The 24,513-nt window shown below is 45.9% G+C and overlaps 1 protein-coding gene across 1 annotated transcript; it reads right to left on the bottom strand.

Moving 5' to 3' along the window:
- Positions 1-13,698: 13,698 nt before the first annotated feature.
- On the bottom strand, positions 13,699-23,040 carry LOC124024577 (ankyrin repeat and SOCS box protein 9-like). The gene is made up of 7 exons (XM_046338503.1): positions 22,710-23,040; positions 22,513-22,592; positions 22,016-22,123; positions 15,210-15,360; positions 14,815-14,949; positions 14,392-14,583; positions 13,699-14,162 (listed from the first exon to the last, which is right to left on the bottom strand). The coding sequence occupies exons 1-7, from the start codon at positions 22,801-22,803 to the stop codon at positions 14,011-14,013; spliced, it is 912 nt and encodes a 303-aa protein (XP_046194459.1). The 5' UTR covers positions 22,804-23,040; the 3' UTR covers positions 13,699-14,010.
- Positions 23,041-24,513: the final 1,473 nt, after the last annotated feature.

Below are 24,513 nucleotides of genomic sequence, written 5' to 3'. Positions count from 1 at the left end.
TTGCAATTTGTTTGGCTTATAAAATGGCTAAAATAAGTGTCTGGCATGTACAAGACACTACCCAACATGAGCTTTTCCATACTGATACAGTAGATAACCATCTCAGTCCTAAAGCAAGCCTCAAACTTCTCTCTTTTGACCCTGATTTTACTTCAACGGTATAACAGTGTCGGTGATCCAGCCTTGCCACCCTCCCTCTTTGATAAAAGCCTTCTCAATCCCGGGGATCCTAATCGAAAAAATAGTCGTGTGTGACCTCGACAAACCTCTCCCCACTTACCTCTTGGGAGCCTAGGAAGATCTCTTTCTGTGCTATCTCCCTCCATTTGTTTTAATCACCCTACGCTGGCAAACCTAAAAATACCTGGCAATTACTGGTGAGGATGGGGAAATGGCAGAACCCACAGAGCTCAGTGGGAAGGCTGGGTATCTATAACAAGATTCAGTGCAGAGCAGTCAACCACAGAGCCAGTGCAGGGGATCACACTTAGAATATTATAATGAACAAAAATATAAATGCAACATGCAGCAATTTCAAGGATTTTGCTGAGTTACATCAGGAAATCAGTCAATTAAAATAAACTCATTAGGCCCTAATCTATGGATTTCCCATCACTGAGCTGGTGTGCAGCCATGGGTGGGCCTGTGAGCGCATCGGCCCACCCACTTGTGAGCCAGGCCCAGCCAATCAGAATGTTTTCCCCACAAAGGGGCTTTATTGCAGAAATTAATACTCCTTTTCTGACTGCTCTGCAGCTGGTCTGCTGTTGGTGGTTGATTGCATTTTGCCCTCAAAAAGATAGTGTTTGGTCTGGCACTGAAGACATCATTGTTTCATGTGCATTGGCTTTTGTCTTGCTTCGGTTGGAGCCTTTTCTTTTTCTTATATAAGACGATCACGTTCAGCTACCTCATGTTTCCTAACAGTGCTATTTCTGTGTTTTTCCTCATTCACATGTGATGTTTTGAACTCTCCCTTTTCTCTTAAAGGGTTCCTATGTATGAGTCTTTACCACACAATTGAGAAACCACTCTCCCTGCATCAATGGACTGTTTGTATTAGTCATTGGATCGTTTTAGGAGAATGTGTGCAGTGGGTGTAAAACTTGCATTATTTGTTGTATTTTTGCTCTCACTGAGAATCGCTTTCGCTATTTGAGGCGGTAAGTGCCTGTGCATTTAGCAGGAGGACGAAGCTAAATGGAGTGCCAGGTTCTCTAGGGGGCTTTAGGTAAAAGCTTTAGCATCAGATTCAGGTGGGTAAGCTCTAAGTGCATCTATACCTCCTTCAGTACCTGACCAAGTCTGTCAGAATCCACTCAGAGACAGATTGATCCTGTTGGTTACATAAGGCGGTCCAAAACCCAATATGAACATCCTCCCAGGCCGGCTCCCACCCGCTCTCACCACTAATGCATTACATTCAGTCATTACAGTAGAGAAAGTTGTTCATTACATGTTTGAAAATGTGTAGCCACACGACTGTCTTCTCTCCCCCCTGACAGACAGACCCAGTCTCTTTCTTGATTTCCCAGATGCCACTAATTACATGGGTCTGATAAGTCTGACCGGGGAGTCTCAGAAGTCACAATATCCTCCACAATATTGATTTAACATTCAGCACTAGTAAATCAACGGCTGGCTCAATGAGTACGGGTGGCCCAAGATGCTTATTGTATGTTTTGAAGGGACAATGATTTACCTCAAGCAGTAAATTGGGAGAGGGGATCGATGAAGAGGTAATGAGTATTGCAAATAATGAGAAGCCGTGTATGTGGCTCAGCAGCTGTTGCTGTATCATCACAGAAGAGGAAAATCGTGTTCATGGCAGCACATTATCTCCTGTTGAAGTTATAGACATGGAGAAGAGACACGATGACAGACATGCTACCATGAATCATATACATGAATGACACCTCTTCTGGGGCTCGTTTAATAATCAATTGTTCATAAGCAATCATTTAAATGAATGTGGTCATCGCAGTATCCATTTTGAAATTGCTCCCTTTACTCTGGTTATGAAATAACTCAATAAGGACCACTCTACTGTATTGTAAGTAATAGTTTTTTGAAGGGGTATAGAAAAGTGTTTACCCCACACTGTCCCAGAAACCATATTACTTGTCAAATTTCCACATTCTAAACTGGAACATAACATATAACATAACATATGCCATTTAGCAGACGCTTTTATCCAAAGCGACTTACAGTCATGTGTGCATACATTCTACGTAGAATGAACCCACTATACAAGCGCCATGCTCTACCAACTGAGCTACAGAAGGACCATTATTTAAAAAATTGTAATAATAACACACAGATGTAGATTTCATACAATGCATAGTCCTTGGCCAAATATACCAATAATGTCTGTTAATGTGTCTGAGTGTCCCTTTACTTGGAAGACTAGGAATCAGATGAATCCTTCATTAGCAACATTTATTTTGTTTCAATCTCCAGTGTCATCGCTTGGGGTATGATGAGGAATACAGTAGACCGCACAAAAGCGAGAGAAGGCAATCAATATATTACTCTGGCTACAGGACACACACTTCTGTGTCTCCAATCGTCCATTTATCTCCCAGTGATTGGCTTTAGTTTTTCCTGATTATCTTGATTCATGGTAAGACTTTGGGGCGGCATCTCCTTCCACAAAGGCTTGATTGAATGCTGATTTTAGTGACAATGGAATAGCCATACTATAACCTATCAATTTATTCAGGAGAAAACCCTTTATTCTGTCTAAATATGATGTGTGTGTGCGTGCGTGCGTGCGTGCGTGCACCTACAGTGCCTTTGGAAAGTATTCAAACCCCTTGACTTTTTCCAAATTGTGTTACGTTACAGCCTCATTTTATAAAAATGATTAAATTAAAACATTTCCTCAGCAATCTACACACAATACCCCATAATGACAAAATGACTTTAAAAAATATATATATATGTTTGCAAATTTATTTTAAAAAAAAAAGTTAAATACCTTATGTAAGTATTCAGACCCTTTAATATGAGATTCAAAATTGAGCTCAGGTGCCTCCTGTTTCCATTGATCATCATTGAGATGTTTCTACAACTTGATTGAAGTCCACCTGTGGTAAATTAATTTGATTGGACATGATTTGGAAAGGTACGCACATATTTCTACAGTTGAAGTCCGAAATTTACCAAATACATTTAAACTCAGTTTTCACAATTCCTGACATTTAATCCTAGTAGAAAATCCCTGTTTTAGGTCAATTAGGATCACCACTTTATTTTAAGAATGTGACATTTCCGAATAATAGAGAGTGATTTATTTGAGCTTTTATTTCTTTCATCGCATTCCCAGTGGGTCATCATTTACCCTCCCTCATGATGCCATCTATTTTGTGAAGTACACCAGTCCCTCCTGCAGCAAAGCACCCCCACAACATGATGCTGCCACATCTTCGGCTTGCAAGCCTCCCCCTATTTCCTCCAAACATAATGATGGCATTATGGCCAAACAGTTGTATTTTTGTTTCATCAGACCAGAGGACATTTCTCCGAAATGTATGATCTTTGTCCCCATGTGCAGTTGCAAACTGTGGCGCCATGGTTTTGGACCATGGCGCCACACCAAACTGGAAGTCTTCCGACTAGCTTGGAAAAGACAGTACCATGCAATATTGAAGAGCACTTACTGCTGCTCGATCATCCTATTTTTCCAACTTAATTGAGGAAAATAAGAACAATCCGAAATGTCTTTTTGATACTGTCGCAAAGCTAATTAAAAAGCAGCATTCCCCAGGTGAGGATGGCTTTCACTTCAGCAGGAATAAATTCATGAACTCCGTTGAGGAAAAGATCATGATTATTAGAAAGCAAATTACGGACTCCTCTTTAAATCTGCGTATTCCCCCAAAGCTCAGATGTCCTGAGTCTGCACAACTTTGCCAGGATCTAGGATCAAGAGAGACACTTAAGTGTTTTAGTACTATATCTCTTGACACAATGATGAAAATAATCATGGCCTCTAAACCTTCAAGCTGCATACTGGACCCTATTCCAACTAAACTACTGAAAGAGCTGCTTCCTGTGCTTGGCCCTCCTATGTTGAACATAATAAACGTCTCTCTATCCACCAGATGTGTACCAAACTCACTAAAAGTGGCAGTAATAAAGCCTCCTTGACCCAGAAAATATTTTAGAAAAAGCAGTTGCACAGCAACTCACTGTCGCCCTGAAGACAAACAATGTATACGAAATACTTCAGTCTGATTTAGACCCCATCATAGCACTGAGACTGCACATGTGAAGGTGGTAAATTACCTTTGAATGGCATAAGACCGAGGCTCTGCATCTGTCCTTGTGCTCCTAGACCTTAGTACTGCTTTTGATTCCATCGATCACCACATTCTTTTGGAGAGATTGGAAACCCAAATTGGTCTACACGGACAAGTTCTGGCCTGGTTAAGATCTTATCTGTCAGAAAAGATATCAGTTTGTCTCTGTGAATGGTTTGTCCTCTGACATATCAACTGTAAATTTCGGTGTTCCTCAAGGTTCCGTTTTAGGACCACTATTGCTTTCACTATATATTTTACCTCTTGGGGATGTCATTCGAAAACATATTGTTAACTTTCACTGCTATGCGGATGATACACAGCTGTACATATCAATGAAACACGGTGAAGCCTGTCATGAATATTACCGAAGGTGACTCCCCTTCTTGTTCGGGTGGCGCTCGGCGGTCGTCGTCGCCGGTCTACTAGCTATCACCGATCCGTTGTTCTGTGTTCGTTTAGTTCTGTCTAATTGGTAGCACCTGTTTCTTGTTTGGTTGTTAGGATAGGGTTATATATAGTCTGTTCAGCCCGCTTCTGTTTCGTGCGGGCTTGTTCTCCTGTTTCCTTGTTTGAGTGTATTTTTGTTGGCATTTGGGTTTCATGCTGTCCGTTTTTATTTCTGTTCATTTGTGTTTCCACTTTTGTTCATGTTATGTTTCCAGGACATTAAAGCGTGTTGTTTTTCCCACATCCTTTGCTCTCTGCGCCTGACTCCACACCTCTTCACTCATATTCGTAACAGAAGCCTGCACCTACCTATGGAGTCAGCAGGAGCAGCGACCACTCCTCTTCCCACAATGGAGGAGCGAGTTCAACATCACACGTCCATCCTCCATCGCCTAGGATCAGCGATGGATCAGATGATGGAGAGGATGGATCGTTGGGAGAGGAATGGTTTCCCTACTACTACCCCACCGACCCTCCCACCAGCAACTCTACCATCTCCCCCATCTGGATCCGGTTCCAGCGCTCTGCACATGACGCCTCCGAGGAATTACGATGGAGCAGCGACGGGGTGCCAGGGATTCCTGCTGCAATTAGACCTCTACCTGGCCACCGTTCGGCCGGCCCCCTCGGAGGAGGAGAGAGTAGGGGTCCTCATCACCTGCCTGACCGGTAGAGCCCTGGAGTGGGCTAATGCGGTCTGGAACGGTCCCGACTCAGCGAAGGACAACTACCCGGAGTTCATCCGCCGTTTCAGGGCCGTGTTCGATCACCCTCCAGAAGGTCGAGCGGCGAATGAGAGATTGTTCCATCTTAGACAGGGGACGAGGAGCACGCAGGACTTCGCGCTGGAGTTCCGGACCTTGGCTGTGGGAGCAGGGTGGAACGACAGGGCCCTGATAGACCATCACAGGTGTTGCCTGAGAGAGGATGTCCGTAGGGAGCTGGCCTGTCGGGATACTACACTTAGCCTGGATGGACTGATAGACCTGTCGATCCGGTTGGACCATCTGCTAGCTGCTCGTGGACGTTCTGAAAGGGTCCTGTCAGTTCTACCTCCTAATCCTCCTGCCCCTATCCCGATGGAGCTAGGAGGGACCGCGTCAAGGGAGATCGGAGGAGGAAGCTCCTCCTGTACCAGTTGTGGCCGGAGAGGGCACACGTCTGGTCGGTGCTGGAGGAATTCATCTGGGAATCGTGAGGGCAGGCAGAACACTCATCGGTCACCCCAGGTGAGTAAGCACCACACTCTCCCAGAGATTCCTGTTGGCCACATGTTCCTATTAATTTGTTTCCTTAATTATTCTCCTTCTCTCCAGCATAATGCACTGGTATATTCAGGCGCAGCTGGAAACTTTATAGATCGCGGACTCGCTCAGAGGTTGAGGATTCCGTTAGTAAAAGTAGACCCCCCTTTTACCGTGCACTCTTTAGATAGTCGACCATTAGGGTCAGGGCTGGTGAAAAGAGCCACAATTTCGTTGGAGATGATTACGCAGGGGAATCACAAGGAGCGAATTAGTTTGTTCCTTATCGATTCACCTGCGTTTCCAGTTGTTCTGGGGATTCCCTGGCTAGCTCTTCATAATCCTACGATTTTGTGGAAACAGGGAACTCTACAGGGGTGGTCTGATGAGTGTTCAGGCAGGTGTGTAGGGGTTTCCATCGGTGCGACAACGGTGGAGAGTCCAGACCAGGTTTCCACCGTGCGCATTCCAGCTGAGTATGACGATTTGGCTATCGTTTTCAGTAAAAAGAAAGCGACCCAATTACCACCCCATAGGCAGGGGGATTGCGTGATAAACCTCCAGGGTAACGCTGCACTCCCCAGGAGTCATGTGTATCCTTTGTCCCAGGAGGAGAAGGTGGCTATGGAAACTTATATCACCGAGGCTCTGGGACAGGGGTACATTCGGCCCTCCATGTCACCTGTCTCTTCAAGTTTCTTTTTTGTGAAGAAAAAAGATGGTGGTTTATGTCCGTGTATTGATTATAGAGGTCTAAATTCCATCACAGTGGGTTTTAGTTACCCACTACCTCTCATTGCTACGGCAGTGGAATCATTTCACGGAGCGCAGTTCTTCACTAAACTGGATCTCAGGAGTGCTTATAATTTGGTGCGTATTCGGGAGGGAGATGAGTGGAAAACTGCATTTAGCACTACGTCGGGCCATTATGAGTACCTCTTCATGCCATACGGTTTAAAGAATGCTCCAGCTATATTTCAATCCTTCGTGGATGAAATACTCAGAGACCTGCACGGACAGGGTGTAGTGGTGTATATTGACGATATTTTGATCTACTCCGCTACACGCACTGCGCATGTATCTCTTGTGCGCAAGGTTCTTAGACGACTGCTGGAGCATGACCTGTGTGTGAAGGCAGAGAAATGTGAGTTTTCCAAACAATCAGTTTCCTACCTGGGTTATCGCATTTCCAGCTCTGGTTTGGTAATGGAGGGTGACCGCGTAAAGGCCGTGCGTAATTGGCCGACTCCGACCACGGTAAAGGAGGTGCAGCGGTTCTTGGGATTTGCCAATTACTACCGGAGGTTTATCCGGGGTTTTGGTCAGGTAGCTGCCCCTATTACCTCACTGCTGAAGGGGGGGCCGGTGCGTTTGCAGTGGTCAGCAGAGGCAAACGGAGCTTTTCATAAGTTGAAGGCGATGTTTACTGAGGCGCCGGTGTTGGCACATCCGGACCCTTCTTTGGTGTTTATAGTAGAGGTGGACGCATCCGAGGCTGGGGTTGGAGCGGTGCTCTCACAGCGTTCGGGTGTGCCACCGAAGCTCCGCCCCTGTGCCTTTTTTTCAAAGAAACTCGGGCCAGCGGAGCGGAATTATGATGTGGGGGATAGGGAGTTGTTGGCTATGGTTAAGGCCCTGAAGGTGTGGAGACACTGGCTTGAGGGGGCTAAGCACCCTTTCCTTATCTGGACTGACCATCGTAACCTGGAGTATATCCGATCAGCTAGGAGACTGAATCCTCGTCAGGCAAGGTGGGCCATGTTTTTCAATAGATTTCGTTTCACTATCTCATATAGGCCAGGTTCCCTCAACACTAAGGCTAACGCGCTGTCAAGACTCTATGACACTGAGGACAGGTCCATTGATCCTACTCCCATCATTCCGGCAGCTAAGCTGGTGGCACCAGTAGTATGGGACATGGACGCGGACATCGAGCGGGCGCTAAGGGGGGAACCTGCGCCTCCACAGTGTCCGGAGGGTCGTAGGTACGTGCCGCTGGCTGTCCATGATCAATTGATTCGATGGGCTCATTGTCTACCCTCGTCGGGTCACCCAGGTATTTATAGGACAGTGAGAGGTCTTGAGAGGAAGTACTGGTGGCCCACTTTGAGGAGGGATGTGCGATTCTATGTTTCCTCCTGTTCGGTGTGCGCCCAGATTAAGGCTCCTAGACACCTGCCAAGAGGTAAATTACAACCTCTTCCCGTTCCACAACGGCCATGGACCCATCTATCGGTGGATTTTCTTACTGACCTTCCCCCCTCTCAGGGTAACACTACAATCCTGGTTGTTGTGGATCAGTTCTCTAAGTCCTGCCGTCTTATCCCATTGCCCGGTCACCCTACGGCCCTACAGACTGCGGAAGCTCTTTTCACCCATGTCTTCCGGCACTACGGGGTGCCCGAGGATATAGTTTCTGATCGGGGCCCCCAATTTATCTCCCGTGTTTGGAGGGCATTTATGGAACATCTGGGGGTCTCGGTCAGCCTGACCTCAGGGTATCACCCGGAGAGTAATGGTCAGGTGGAGAGAGTTAACCAGGAGGTGGGTAGGTTTCTGCGGTCGTATTGCCAGGACCGGCCAGGGGAGTGGGCGAGATATATTCCCTGGGCAGAAGTAGCCCAGAACTCACTAAGCCACTCCTCTACCAACATGTCACCATTTGAGTGCGTGTTAGGGGTACCAGCCAGTCCTGGCACTGTGGCATCAGAGCCAGACTGAGGCTCCTGCGGTGGAGGAGTGGGTACAGCGCTCTAAGGAGACCTGGAGGGCGGTCCAAGAGTCATTACGCCAAGCGAGTATAAGGCAGAAGAAGAGCGCTGACCGTCACCGCAGTGAGGCCCCCGTGTTTGCACCTGGGGACAGGGTCTGGCTCTCGACCCGAAACCTGCCTCTCCGCTTGCCCTGCCGGAAGCTGGGTCCGCAGTGTATAGAGCCATTTAAAGTCCTGAGGAGAATAAATGAGGTTTGTTATCGATTATTACTTCCTTCGTATTATCGTATTAACCCCTCATTTCATGTGTCTCTTCTCAGGCCGGTGGTAGCTGGTCCCATGCAGGAAGATGAGGTACCGGAGGTTCCTCCGCCCCCTCTGGACATCGAGGGGTCCCCGGAGTACAAGATTCGAGCTATTCTGGAATCGAGACGCCGGGTGAGAGGCTTGCAGTACCTCGTTGACTGGGAGGGGTACGGTCCGGAGGAGAGGTGCTGGGTTCCGGTGAGGGATATTCTAGACCCATCTATGTTGAGTGAATTCCATCGCCTCAATCCGGATCGCCCAGCGCCTCGGCCCCCGGGTCGTCCCCGAGGCCGGTGTCGGCGCGCTGCGGGAGCTGCGCGTCAGGAGGGGGGTACTGTCATGAATATTACCGAAGGTGACTCCCCTTCTTGTTCGGGTGGCGGTCGTCGTCGCCGGTCTACTAACTATCACCGATCCGTTGTTCTGGGTTCGTTTAGTTCTGTCTAATTGCTAGCACCTGTTTCTTGTTTGGTTGTTAGGATAGGGTTATATATAGTCTGTTCAGCCCGCTTCTGTTTCGTGCAGGCTTGTTCTCCTGTTTCCTTGTTTGAGTGTATTTTTGTTGGCATTTGGGTTTCACGCTGTCCGTTTTTATTTCTGTTCATTTGTGTTTCCACTTTTGTTCATGTTATGTTTCCAGGACATTAAAGCGTGTGGTTTTTCCCACATCATTTGCTCTCTGCGCCTGACTCCACACCTCTTCACTCATTTACTCGTAACAAAGCCCCAGAATTGTCCTCGCTAGAAGCCTGTGTTTCAGACATAAGGAAGTGGATGGCTGCAAACTTTCTACTTTTAAACTCTGAAAAAACAGAGATGCTTGTTCTAGGTCCCAAGAAACAAAGAGATCTTCTGTTGAATCTGTGAATTAATATTGATGGTTGTACAGTCGTCTCAAATAAAACTGTGAAGGACCTCGGTGTTACTCTTGACCCTGATCTCTCTTTTGACAAACATATCAAGACTGTTTCAAGGAAAGCTTTTTTCCATCTATGGACCATTGCAAAAATCAGAAACTTTCTGTCCAAAAATGATGCAGAAAATAATCCATGATTTTGTTACTTCTACGTTAGACTACTGCAATGCTCTACTTTCCTGGCTTCCCGGATAAAGCACTAAATAAACTTCAGTTAGTGCTAAATATGGCTGCTAGAATCCTGACTAGAACCAAAACATTTGATTATATTACTCCAGTGCTAGTCTCCCTACACTGGCTTTCTGTCATGGCAAGAGCTGATTTCAAGGTTTTATGGCTAACCTACAAAGCATTACATGGGCTTGCTCCTACCTATCTCTCTGATTTTGTCCTGCCATACATACCTACATACCTACATGTACGCTACGGTCACAAGACACAGGCCTCTTAATTGTCCCTAGAATTTCTAAGCAAACCGCTGGAGGCAGGGCTTACTCCTATAGAGCTCCATTTTTATGGAATGATCTGCCTACCCATGTGAGAGATGCAGACTCGGTCTCAACCTTTAAGTCTTTACTGAAGACTCATCTCTTCAGTGGGTCATATGATTGAGTGTAGTCTGGTGAAGGTGAACGGAAAGGAGTGTGAAGGTGAACGGAAAGGCTCTGGAGCAACGAACCGCCCTTGCTGTCTCCGCCTGGCCGGTTTCCCTCTTTCCACTGGGATTCTCTGCCTCTAACCCTATTACAGGGGCTGAGTCACTGGCTTACTGGTGCTCTTCCATGCCGTCCCTAGGAGGGGTATGTCACTTGAGTGGGTTGAGTCACTGATGTGATCTTCCTGTCTGAGTTGGCACCCCCCTTGGGTTGTGCCGTGGCTGAGATCTTTGTGGGCTATACTCGGCCTTGTCTCAGGATGGTAAGTTGGTGGTTGAAGATATCCCTCTAGTGGTGTGGGGACTGTGCTTTGGCAAAGTGGGTGGGGTTATATCCTTCCTGTTTGGCCCTGTCTGGGAGTATCATCGGATGGGGCCACAGTGTCTCCTGACCCCTCCTGTCTCAGCCTCCAGTATTTATGCTGTAGTAGTTTGTGTCGGGGGGCTAGGGTCAGTTTGTTATATCTGGAGTACTTCTCCTGTCTTATCAGGTGTCCTGTGTGAATTTAAGTATGCTCTCTCTAATTCTGCCTTTCTTTCTCTCTCTCGGAGGACCTGAGCCCTAGGACCATGCCTCAGGACTACCTGGCATGATTACTCCTTGCTGTCCCCAGTCCACCTGGCCGTGCTGCTGCTCCAGTTTCAACTGTTCTGCCTGCGGCTATGGAATCGTGACCTGTTCTTCGGACTTGCTACCTGTCCCAGACCTGCTGTTTTCAACTCTCTAGAGACAGCAGGAGTGGTAGAGATGCTATTAATGATCGGCTATGAAAAGCCAACTGACATTTACTCCTGAGGTGCTGACTTGCTGCACCCTCGACAACTACTGTGATTATTATTATTTGACCATGCTGGTCATTTATGAACATTTGAACATCTTGGCCATGTTCTGTTATAATCTCCACCCGGCACAGCCAGAAGAGGACTGGCCACCCCTCATAGCCTGGTTCCTCTCTAGGTTTCTTCCTAGGTTTCGCCTTTCTAGGGATTTTTTCCTAGCCACCGTGCTTCTACACCTGCATTGCTTGCTGTTTGGGGTTTTAGGCGTGTTTTCTGTACAGCACTTTGAGGTATCAGCTGATGTACAAAGGGCTATATAAATACATTTGATTTGACCAGTGGCTTCTTCCTTGCTGAGCGGCCTTTCAGGTTATGTCGATACAGGACTCTTTTTCTGTGGATATATATACTTTTGTACCTGTTTCCTCCAGCATCTTCACAAGGTTCTGTGATTGATTTGCACTTTTCACACCAACGTATGTTCATCTCTAGGAGGCAGAACGCATCTCCTTCCTGAGCGGTATGACGGCTACGTGGTCCCATGGTGTTTATACCTGCGTACTATTGTTTGAATGTGATGAAGATGAACGTGGTACTTTCAGGCGTTTGGAAATTGCTCCCGAGGATGAACCAGACTTGTGGAGGTCTACAATTTATTTTCTGAGGTCTTGGCTGATTTCTTTTAATTTTCCCAAGATGTCAAGCAGAAAGACAGAGATTGAAGATAGGCCTTGAAATAATTCCACAGGTACACCTCCAATTGACTCAAATTATGTAAATTAGCCTAATAGAAGTTTCTAAAGCCGTGACATAATTTTTCGGGAATTTTCCATCATTTTCCGAATTCTGGCCCACTGGAATTGTGATACAGTGAATTATAAAATATCCTAACCAACAAGAAATTTGTGGTGGTTGAAAAACGAGTTTTAATGACTCCAACCTCAACGTATGTAAACTTCCGACTTCAACTGTATATAAGGTCCCACAGTTGACCGTGCATTTCAGAGCAAAAACCAAGCCATGAGGTCAAAGAAATTGTCCGTAGAGCTCCGAGACAGGATTGTGTTGAGACACAGATCTGGGGAAGGGTACCAAAAAAAGTCTGCAGCATTGAAGTTCCCCAAGAACACAGTGGCCTCCATTCTTACATGGAAGAAGTTTGGAACCACCAAGACCCTTATTAGAGCTGGTTGCCCGGCCAAACTGAACAATCAGGAGAGAAGGGCCTTGGTCAGGGAGGTGATCAAGAACCTGATGGTCACTCTGACAGGGCTCTAGAGTTCCTCTGTGGAGATGGGAGAACCTTCCAGAAGGACAACCATCTCTGCAGCACCCCACCAATCAGGCCCTTATGGTAGAGTTGCCAGGCGGAAGCCACTTTCAGTAAAAGGCACATGACAGCCTGCTTGGAGTTTGCCAAAAGTCACCCAAATACTCTCAGACCATCAGAAACAAGGATTTCTGGTCTAATGAAACCCGAGATTGAACTCTTTGGCCTGAATGCCAAGCATCACGTCTAGAGGAAACCTCGCACCATCCCTATGGTGAAGCAAGATGGTGGCAGCATCATGCTGTGGGGATGTTTTTCAGGGGCAAGGACTGGGAAACTAGTCAGGATTGGTGAAAAGATTAACGGTGTAAAAGTACAGAGATATCCTTGATGAAAACCTGCTCCAGAGTGCTCAGAACCTCAGATTGGGGCGAAGGTTCACCTTCCAACAGTACAGCGACCCTAAGCACACAGCCACGACAACGCAGGAGTGGCTTCGGGACAAGTCTCTGAATGTCCTTGAGTGGCCCAGTCAGAGCCCGGACATGAACCTGATCTAACATCTCTGGAGAGACCTAAAAATAGTTGTGCCGTAACGCTCCCCATCCAACCTGACAGAGCTTGAGATGATCTGCAGAGAAGAATGAGAGAAACTCCCCAAACAGGTGTGCCAAGCTTGTAGCGTCATACCAAAGAAGAGTCAAGGCTGTAATCATTGCCTTTATGTGCTTTAAGAAAGTACTGAATAAAGGGTCTGAATACTTATGTAAATGTGATATTTTTATTACATTGGCAAAAAAAAAATCTTAACCTGGTTTTGCTTTGTTATGAGGAATTGTGTGTAGATTGATTAGGAAAGGTTTTTTTGTGTCAATTTTAGAATAAGGCTGTAATGTAACAAAATGTGGAAAAAGTCAACGTACTTATATATTTACTTATTTACATGTAACTTGTGTATGTAATTGTATGGCTAGATGAATGTATTAATGGGTGTATGAAAGTACAGTATCATATATGGATACTTACATTTGAAGCATTTTAGAAAATCCAAAAGGCATTGTTTGAAACAAAATAATTATGTTTATTTGGCATTCCTTTGGTTAACATTTATGATCTTACCGTTGAGCAATATTCACACCAATTTTCAAGTAACAGTACATATTAATTCATTTATTTCTGAATGCAGAAAATCTAGTTCTCTCTTCTTTCTCATATCTTTCATGTGTACAAATCTGATAATGTGGCACAAACCATTCCACTAATCAACATTCACAATAAGTGTTAACGTCCTCTCTCCACAGATGCTGGTGGTAAGGTGCCACCTATTGACCGAAAGTAGAAATGCATTGAGATAGAACATAAAAAAATATGCTCATTTAATGAATATACCCTTTCGATCTGATTGGTACAGAAGGTATTGCTTCAGTTCTGTGGGGATCTGAAGACCATGGATTGAACTAAGTCTGGCCTTTCCCAAAACCTTCCTGATGGACAGCCGGCACTGCTGCATCAGACGAGACACTCCTGGTGAGCCATCAGAGGAAAAACAGCCATCATTTAGATAACATAAAGATGTTCTCAGGGTTTGATATTGTTAATAACACAAGCACAACTATGCAAATCTATTAATAAATCATGCAAGAACCAAGAATCCTTTCACAAACACATCCATGATGGATTTAAACTCGATGTATACAACAGCAGTTCAAAGAACCACAGAATCTCCTGTCCAAAATCCTACGGGTCTAGCTACCTCCTCTGTGGCCCAGTAGTTTCTCAACGGGGCTGTTGGGAGGGGCCAGGTCCAGGGGCTGCTTGCCCTGTGTGTCTCTGCAGTTGCAGTCAGCCCCGTGCTCCAGGAGAACAGACACCAGCTCAGGGTTGGACAGACGGGCTGCCGCGTGCAGAGGAGAGTCCCCATCCTTACTCCTGTTCACACTAGCACCTGACAGAGAGGATATATGTGTGGATATTGTGTGTAAATGTGTGGATTTTGTATCTAGCCTACCGTAAATGTTAAATGAGAGTATCATATACTGCAGGCCAAGTGTAAACTGTAAATAACTCATTTGAGCACCGTGTGATAGAAGCACCCTGGTCAATGTCTAGTCCAGATTCTATCTATCTATACATCCTTTCTGTGTAATAACAAACGAAAGAGAATACATTTTCATACCAAGCTGAAGCAGTTTCTTCACGGTACTCAGATGCTGATTTGTGCAGGCAATGTAGAGTGGCGAGCCTGATTGGTCAGTGTGCTGATCTACATCTGCCCCGTGATGAACCAGAGACACTATGCACTCTGGGTGACCTGGACATAGATATATTCAATGGATAAAGAACAGTGTGTGGGATCTGCTTTGAAAAACTGCTTACTGTATCTAAATCTGGGGAATAATACATTTCATTACACTTTATCATAAAAAATATCCAATCTGACTGGTTTAACAAAGTGATATAGCTCCTAGTTATTACAAAAAAATATAACTGCAACAACAACAAATGGAGTTCATGGTGCTTTTTAAAAATTTGATAAAAGCTGACAATAAAGCTAAGAATGTGACCCCTGACCTTTGGCTGCAGCCTCGTGGATGGGGGAAGCTGAGAGGCTGGATCCCTGGGGTGAGGCTCCGTGCTGGAGGAGCAGGGTCACACAGGCCACGTGACCCTGGGCACAGGCCTCTGACAGAGGGGTGGTCTTCTCCAACATGGGGACATTCACCTGGTACCGCAGACAACATATATCTTGCCAGATACCTCTACCATCCTACACAAACCAACATAACTGCTGGTGATAGCCTACTGAGAAGGTTAACACTCCACTGGTTGTCACATTCCAAGCATATTAGTGTGTCTGGGAATGGTAGTTGCACACCTATATGGAGATATACACTGCTCAAAAAAATAAAGGGAACACTAAAATAACACATCCTAGATCTGAATGAATGAAATATTCTTATTAAATACTTTTTTCTTTACATAGTTGAATGTGCTAACAACAAAATCACACAAAAATTATCAATGGAAATCAAATTTATCAACCCATGGAGGTCTGGATTTCGAGTCACACTCAAAATTAAAGTGGAAAACCACACTACAGGCTGATCCAACTTTGATGTAATGTCCTTAAAACAAGTCAAAATGAGGCTCAGTAGTGTGTTTGGCCTCCAGGTGCCTGTATGACCTCCCTACAACGCCTGGGCATGCTCCTGATGAGGTGGCGGATGGTCTCCTGAGGGATCTCCTCCCAGACCTGGACTAAAGCATCCGCCAACTCCTGGACAGTCTGTGGACGGAGCGAGACATGATGTCCCAGATGTGCTCAATTGGATTCAGGTCTGGGGAACGGGCGAGCCAGTCCATAGCATCAATGCCTTCCTCTTGCAAGAACTGCTGACACACTCCAGCCACATGAGGTCTAGCATTGTCTTGCATTAGGAGGAACCCAGGGCCAACCGCACCAGCATATGGTCTCACAAGGGGTCTGAGGATCTCATCTCGGGTACCCAATGGCAGTCAGGCTAACTTTGGCGAGCACATGGAGGGCTGTGCGGCCCCCCAAAGAAATGCCACCCCACACCATGACTGACCCACCGCCAAACCGGTCATGCTGGAGGATGTTGCAGGCAGCAGAACATTCTCCACGGCGTCTCCAGACTGTCACGTCTGTCACGTGCTCAGTGTGAACCTGCTTTCATCTGTGAAGAGCACAGGGCGCCAGTGGCGAATTTGCCAATCTTTGTGTTCTCTGGCAAATGCCAAACGTCCTGCACGGTGTTGGGCTGTAAGCACAACCCCCACCTGTGGACGTCGGGCCCTCATACCACCCTCATGGAGTCTGTTTCTAACTGTTTGAGCAGACACATGCACATTTGTGGCCTGCTGCAGGTCATTTTGCAGGGCTCTGGCAGTGTTCCTCCTGCTCCTCCTTGCACAAAGGCGGAGGTAACGGTCCTGCTGCTAGGTTGTTGCCCTCCAACGGTCTCCTCCACGTCTCCTGATGTACTGGCCTGTCTCCTGGTAGCGCCTCCATGCTCTGGGCACTACGCTGACAGACACAGCAAACCTTCTTGCCACATCTCGCATTGATGTGCCATCCTGGATGAGCTACACTACCTGAGCCACTTGTGTGGGTTGTAGACTCTGTCTCATGCTACCACGAGAGTGAAAGCACCGCCAGCATTCAAAAGTGACCAAAACATCAGCCAGGAAGCATAGGAACTTGGAAGTGGTCTGTGGTCCCCACCTGCAGAACCACTCCTTTATTGGGGGTGTCTTGCTAAATGCCTATAATTTCCACCTGTTGTCTATGCCATTTGCACAATAGCATGTGAAATTTATTGTCAATCAGTGTTGCTTCCTAAGTGGACAGTTGTCACGATTTCTGCCGAAGTCGTTGCCTCTCCTTGCTCGGGCGGTGCTCGGCGTTCGACGTCATCGGTCTTCTAGCCATCATTGATCCTTTTTTCATTTTTCCATTGGTTTTGTCTTATCTTCCCACACACCTGTTTTCTATCCCATTCATTACCTGTTGTGTATTTAACCCTCTGTTTCCCCTCATGTCTTTGTCAGAGATTGATTTGTTGTCAGTGTAGTGTTATTGTTTGTATAGGTGCGCGTCGGGTCCTCGTACCTATGTTTTGTTTGTTTGTACATTTATTGTTATGGAGCATACTCTTGGAACTTTATTAAAAGACTCCATATTTACACTCCATTTGACTCTCCTGCGCCTGACTTCCCTACGGCCTTACAAACTGCAGAGGCCCTGTTTACACACGTTTTCCGGCACTATGGGGTGCCTGAGGATATAGTGTTTGATCGGGGTCCCCAGTTCCCATCAAGGGTCTGGAAGGCGTTCATGGAGCGTCTGGGGATCTCGGTTAATCTTACCTCAGGTTTTCACCCCGAGAGTAATGGGCAGGTGGAGAGAGTTAACCAGGATGTGGGTAGGTTTCTGCGGTCTTATTGCCAGGATCGGCCGGGGGATTGGGCAAAGTTCATGCCCTGGGCAGAGATGGCTCAGAACTCGCTACGTCACTCCTCCACTAACCTTACTCCCTTTCAACGTGTATTAGGGTATCAGCCGGTTCTGGTTCCTTGGCATCAGAGCCAGACCGAGGCCCCTGCGGTGGACAATTGGTTTCGGCACGCTGAGGAAACCTGGGAGGCAGCCCACGGCCACCTTCAGCGTGCCATAAGGCGCCAGAAAATTGGCGCAGACCGTCGCCGCAGTGAGGCCCCAGTGTTCGCACCAGGGGACAGGGTCTGGCTCTCGATCCGAAACCTGCCCCTTCGCCTGCTCTTCCGGAAGCTGGGTCCGCGATTTGTGGGGCCGTTTAAAGTCCTGAGGAGAGTGAACGAGGTATGTTATAGGTTACAACTACCCACTCATTACCGTATTAATCCCTCGTTCCATGTGTCTCTCCTCAGGCGATGGTGGCTGGTCCGCTCCAGGAGGCTGAAGTGCGTGATGTTCCTCCGCCTCCTCTAGACATCGAGGGGGTTCCGGCGTACTCTGTTCGATCCATTTTGGATTCGAGACGTCGGGCGAGGGGCCTTCAGTACCTCGTGGACTGGGAGGGGTACGGGCCGGAGGAGAGATGCTGGGTTCCGGTGGAGGACGTGTTAGATCCTTCCATGTTATCAGAATTCCACCGTCTCCATCCGGATCGCCCTGCACCTCGCCCTACGGGTCGTCCCCGAGGCCGGTGTCGACGCGCAGATGGAGCCGCGCGTCAGGGGGGGGGGTACTGTCACGACTTCTACCGAAGTCGTTGCCTCTCCTTGTTCGGGCGGTGCTCGGCATTCGACGTCACCGGTCTTCTAGCCATCATTGATCCTTTTTTCATTTTCCATTGGTTTTGTCTTCAGGTGGGTGATCGAATACTATGCGGAATTGGCGGGTGAACTCCTCAAAATGGTCCAATGCCGCATCCTCCCTTCTACACACAGCGCTGGCCCATTCCAGGGCTTTCCCGGTGAGGCATGAGACGAGGGCGTAACTCTTCTCACGGTCAGATGGTACTGGGGAGGCCATGGCTAGATATAAGTTTAGCTTGAGGAGGAAACCCTGGCAGCCGGCAGTATCTCCGTTGTATCCCATGGGTAGGGATAAATGGATCCTCGATTCCGGAGAGGTGGTGGCGCTGGAGAAACTCCCTGTCTCTCCCAGCGATCAATTTTCTGGACAATGTGCTCCATGACGGAGCTGATACAGTCAAGCTCCCTCGCTTGTTCCTGAACGCGTTCCTCCAGGTCCATGGGTATAGTGTCTTCTCCTGCTGACTTCATATATATTGGTCAGAGATTCTGTCATGCATAGGTGTAATAGGTGGCAGGGAAGTCAGGCGCAGGAGAGTCAAATGGAGTGTAAATATGGAGTCTTTTAATAAAGTTCCAAGAATATGCTCCATAACAATAAATGTACAAACAAACAAAACATGGGTACGAGGACCCGACGCGCACCTATACAAACAATAACACTACACTGACAACAAATCAATCTCTGACAAAGACATGAGGGGAAACAGAGGGTGTGTGGGAAGACAAGACAAAACCAATGGAAAATGAAAAAAGGATCAATGATGGCTAGAAGACCGGTGACATCGAACGCCGAGCACCGCCCGAACAAGGAGAGGCAACGACTTCGGTAGAAGTCGTGACAACAGTTTGATTTCACAGAAGTGTGATTGACTTGGAGTTACATTGTGTTGTTTAAGTGTTCCCTTTATTGTTTTGAGCAGTGTATAAAGTGTTGGTTCCATGTTTCATGAGCTGAAATAAAAGATCCCAGAAATGTTATATATACGCACAAAAAGCGTATTTATATGTGCACACATTTGTTAACATCCCTGTTAGTGAACATTTCTCCTTTCCCAAGATAATCAATCCACCTGACAGGTGTGGCATATCAAGAAGCTGATTAAACAGCATGATCATTACACAAGTGTTCTTTGTGCTGGGGTCCATAAAAGGCCACTCTAAAATGTGCAGTTTTGTCACACAACACAATGCCACAGTTGTCTGAAGTATTGAATGTGCAATTGGCATGCTGACTGCAGGAATGTCCACCAAAGCTGTTGCCAGAGAATTGAATTAGCCGCCTCCAATGTTGTTGTAGAGAATTTGGCAGTATGTCCAACCGGCCTCAACCGCAGACCACGTGTAACCATGCCAGCCCAGGACCTCCACATCCGGCTTCTTCACCTATGGGATCATCTGAGACCAGCCACCTGGACAGCTGATGAAAGTATGCACAACCAAATAATTTCTGCACAAATGGTCAGAAAGTCTCAGGGAAGCTCATCTGCGTGCTGACTGCAGTTTGGCATTGTAAACAACTTCAATGGGCAAATGCTCATCTTGGATGGCCACTGGCATACTGAAGAAGTGTGCTCTTCATGGTTGAACCTCTGTCACAACTGTAATTGGCAGATGGCAGGGCATCGTGTGGGCGAGCGGTTTGTTGATGTCAACGTTGTGAACAGAGTACCCCATAGTGGCGGTGGGGTTATGGTATGGGCAGGTTATAAGGTACAGATAATGATCACAATTGCATTTTATCGATGGCAATTTGAATACCATGATACCATGACGAGATCCTGAGGCCCATTGTCGTGCCATTCATCCGCCGCCATCACCTCATGTTTCAGCATGATCATGCACAGCCCCATGTCGCAAGGATCTGTACAGAACTCCTGGAAGCTGAAAATGTCCCAGTTCTTCCATGGCCTGCCTACTCACCAGACATGTCACCCCTTGAGCATGTTTGGAATGCTCTGGTTAGACGTGTATGACAGCGTGTTCCAGTTCGAGCTAATATCCAGCAACTTCGCACAGGCATTGAAGAGGAGTGGGACAACATTCCACAGGCCACAATCATCAGCCTGATCAACTCTATGCTGAAGAGATGTTCCGTGCTGCATGAGGCAAATGGTGGTCACATCACATACTGACTGGTTTTGTGATTCATGCCCCTACTTTTTTAAAGGTATCTGACCAACAGATGCATATCTGTATTCCCAGTCATGTGAAATCCATAAATTAGGGCCTAATTTATTTATTTCAATTGATTTCAATATTTTTTTTAATTGCATGTTGCGTTTATATTTTTGTTCCGTGTATATATATATTTTTTACCTTAATTTAACTATGCAAGTCAGTTAAGAATAACTTCTTATTTACAATGATGGCCTACCAAGAGCAACAACACAGTAGCAGCAAAACATGGTAGCTGCACAAATATGGCACAAACATTGTTAGGCACAGACAACTGCACGAAGGCCAAAAAGCGTAGAGACAACAATACATCACGTGAAGCAGCCACAAGTGTCAGTAAGAGTGTCCATGATTAAGTTGTTGAATGTTGAAATGGCGATAAAACTGTCCAGTTTGAGTGTTTCTTGCAGCTTGTTCCCATCGCTAGCTGCAGCGAGCTGAAAAAGGAGCAACCTAGGGATGTTGTGTGCTTTGGGGACCTTTAACCGAATGTGACTGCCAGAACGGGGGTTGTATGTGGAAGATGAGGGTTGAATGCGGGTATCTCAGATGTGGGGAGTGAGGCTTAAGAGGGTTTTATAAATAAGCATCAACCAGTGTGTCTTGCGACGGGTATACATAGATGACCAGTTTACAGAGGAGTATAGAGTGCAGTGATGTGTCCTATAAGGAGCATTGGTGGCAAATCTGATGGCCGAATGGTAAAGAACATCTAGCCACTCGAGAGCAACCTTACCTGTCGATCTATAAATTACGTCTCCGTAATCTAACATGGGTAGGATGGTCATCTGAATCAGGGTTAGTTTCACAGCTGTGGTGAAAGAGGAGCAATTACGATAGAGGAAACCAAGTCTAGATTTAACCGTGGCTTGCAGCGTGGATATGTGCTGAGAGGACAGTGTACTGTCAAGCCATACTCCCAAGTACTTGTATGAGGTGACTACTGAGTATAAGCCTGTATCATCTGCATATAAATGGTTGAGAGAGCTTCCTACTGCCTGAGCTATGTTGTTGATATTCTGTTTTCACTCAGTGCTTTATAAAAAAGGAAAATTCAACAGTTAAATAAATTGTTACACTCCAATTCAGTAGCTATTGAAACATGTGACTTTACACTCACTCAGTGTACAGTTGGGGGATTGTTGTCTACAGATTTGTGCTAGTAATGTTAAAGTGACAAGGAATGAGTGAGGTTAATCGCCTAATAACTCTACAGACACATTTATAACCCATATTCAGAGGGGTCTGCCTGTATTTGGCCTGCGCTTGTTCTACATTGAAATTGAATCATGTAAATAATGTATACAACTGTGTGCTGTGAGTCTTAAAATCAGCCAAATTCAGAGATGGTGCAGATTAGAGTGAAATTCCTTACTCACATTTGCCCCATTTTCTAACAGTAACCGGGCACAGTCAGTGTGTCCCTGCAGACATGCTCCATGAAGGGGAGAGACTCTGTCTTGAGTGGCAAGGTTGACACACGTTCCCTGTGAAGAGGGTTGAAAAATGACACACAAATATAAAACCAATCCTATTCCCTCTGCCAACCATAGACAGACATTTCTCCATATTGAAATTGCTTTGAATGTTCAATGTGCTAAGCTGTCCCTTGAATAATGCTGTGCTTAAGTGATGCATTCCATCTACATCCCCATTCCGCAGACAATGGTAAGGCTATTGTTACTTTACAAACAGAAATACCAAATAGCAGTTACACTAAAGCCTGCAGGCATGTGTATGCATAATAAGGACCCACAGGGCACACACTGGTTGAATCGACATTGTTTCCATGTCATTTCAATGAAATTACATTGAACCAACGTGGAATAAACATTGAATTGTCTGTGCACTGTGGGTCTGGGTGTGCCTTCCTTACCTGAGCTATTAGGTTTCTCAGTGTGAGAACGTGTCCATTGTAGGCTGCATCATGAATGGGGGACCAATCTGACTCCATATCTTATAAGGGAAGAACAACAATCATAGGATCATTCACAGATACAGACATTCATTGGCCAAAGCATAGATATAGACAAGTGTAAACTTTTACTGTATCTCACCAAGCAGTCTACTCACCACTCATCAAAGGGTTGGAGAGAAAAACAACCGATCCAGTCTGGGTAGCATTGTTCCTCTGGTTGTCACTGCTGTGTCCTGTAGCCTGTCTCATTGTTGACCTAGAGAGTTCCCCAAATCAGACGGGAGTCTAGTAGTCTGTCTTGCACCATTGGTTTTGTAACATCAGCAACTGGACTTCGACCTGTCGCTGGTGTCAACACTTATCTGTACCCGTCTGTTCCTGAACTGTTTTTGGGTGATTTCGACATCACCTCCCAACTTAAAGCCTGTGATGTCATTTCCCCTCAGCTTCAGTCTGCCCTGCAGGAAGTGGTTTTGAATGCATTGCTGGGCTTGTTTTTACAGTGCATATGGTGTTCATTAGACCCAATTGTGGGCAGAGAGAGTGAGTAGAATCCTGTTGAGCAGATCTGTAACTTGACACTGTCATCACAGACGGTTCACACCCATCACCTCTAGCTAAACAGGGAGGGTTAGAGGGAAGGAGGGGGCTAGAGTAAGAAATATAGAGGGGGGCTGGAAAGATACATAGGAGATGTGCAGGTACACGTTTGTTTTTGTAGTTTGGGTAATGTGTCAACACCGTGACTGACACTTTTTCCTTGGATACAAACTGTAAAGCCATGCTTTAAGTGGAGGACTTTTCCATGCCTAGTTATTCATCAGCTGTAGTCAGACTTTACATGCAAGTTTCCACAAATCCAATCCATTTTTGGAAATAAATTCAGTTCAAAAAGCTGGCTGGATAGACTTAGAAATGCCTAAACTTTACAAGGAGAAATTCCAGGCTCATAGGAATTTGCCAGAGTTATTTGCCAGAAACCAGTTTATGATCCCTACTTTTTCCATTTGGAGGATAAGCTGTTGTCTTACAGAGGAAACATGCCAGAAAGACTTACTTACTGCATTGTCTGGCATAGATAAACTAGCATCCGGTTTGCCATGAGATCCGCCATGAGAATAAACTAATCATCCACATAAGTTAGTTGATTTTTATATACCCCAGAATTGCTACCCAACATTGACATTATCGAGGCAAACATTTGACAGTGAGAAAACATGGCAAGGCACTCCTTAGCATGCACATTCTGTGACATACATTCTTCATGGATGCAACGTGATTCTCTAATGAAAACATTCTCTACATAAGTTATTTTATCCACCACCAGATGTCAGCAGCAGTTAGGTTTGTTCATTGAGAGAGAAGGAAAGAGAAGCGAGAGCTGCAAATATCAATTCACTATGATGTTGATATAATCCCTGCCACTGTAAAATTAAAACACACATTACTTTGTGTCTTGTCAGTGAAGGTGCATGGATTAGAATACCACTGTATAAACCCACTGAATGTCCTCTCTGTAATCAATGCATATTCATAGCTCCATTGATCCACAAATCATTTCTACAATGGTTCACCTGCTTTTCGGGTTCTTAGAGCTGGAATGTAGCAGCTCCTCTAGCTACTCAGGTCAGGTGCTGCACAGTAGGCTATTCATAAATGATTTGTCTGGACAGGATAGGGCTTAGTAACTTTGTTACTCTATTTTAACTTCCTAATGTAGCCTACATACGTTCAAACCACTCCAAACAACTGAATAGTATCAGATGTTCTTGTACAATTGGTAAAAGTTTGCATACTGTGCAATTCATATTTTCCACTAGGACTACAGCATCTGCTATTTATTAAAGGTATGATTCAGTATTTTCCTGAACACACATTTCCACGTTTTCTCACACTCATAGTGCAATTTATACTTAATATTATAGAGGCATGGACAATTTTGTGGAAACATTTTACAAC

Source organism: Oncorhynchus gorbuscha, linkage group LG01, assembly GCF_021184085.1.
Source record: "Oncorhynchus gorbuscha isolate QuinsamMale2020 ecotype Even-year linkage group LG01, OgorEven_v1.0, whole genome shotgun sequence".
Taxonomy (NCBI): Eukaryota; Metazoa; Chordata; class Actinopteri; order Salmoniformes; family Salmonidae; genus Oncorhynchus; species Oncorhynchus gorbuscha.
The sequence above is the reverse complement of the archived record's forward strand: the minus strand, read 5'-3'. Positions and strand labels throughout refer to the sequence as shown.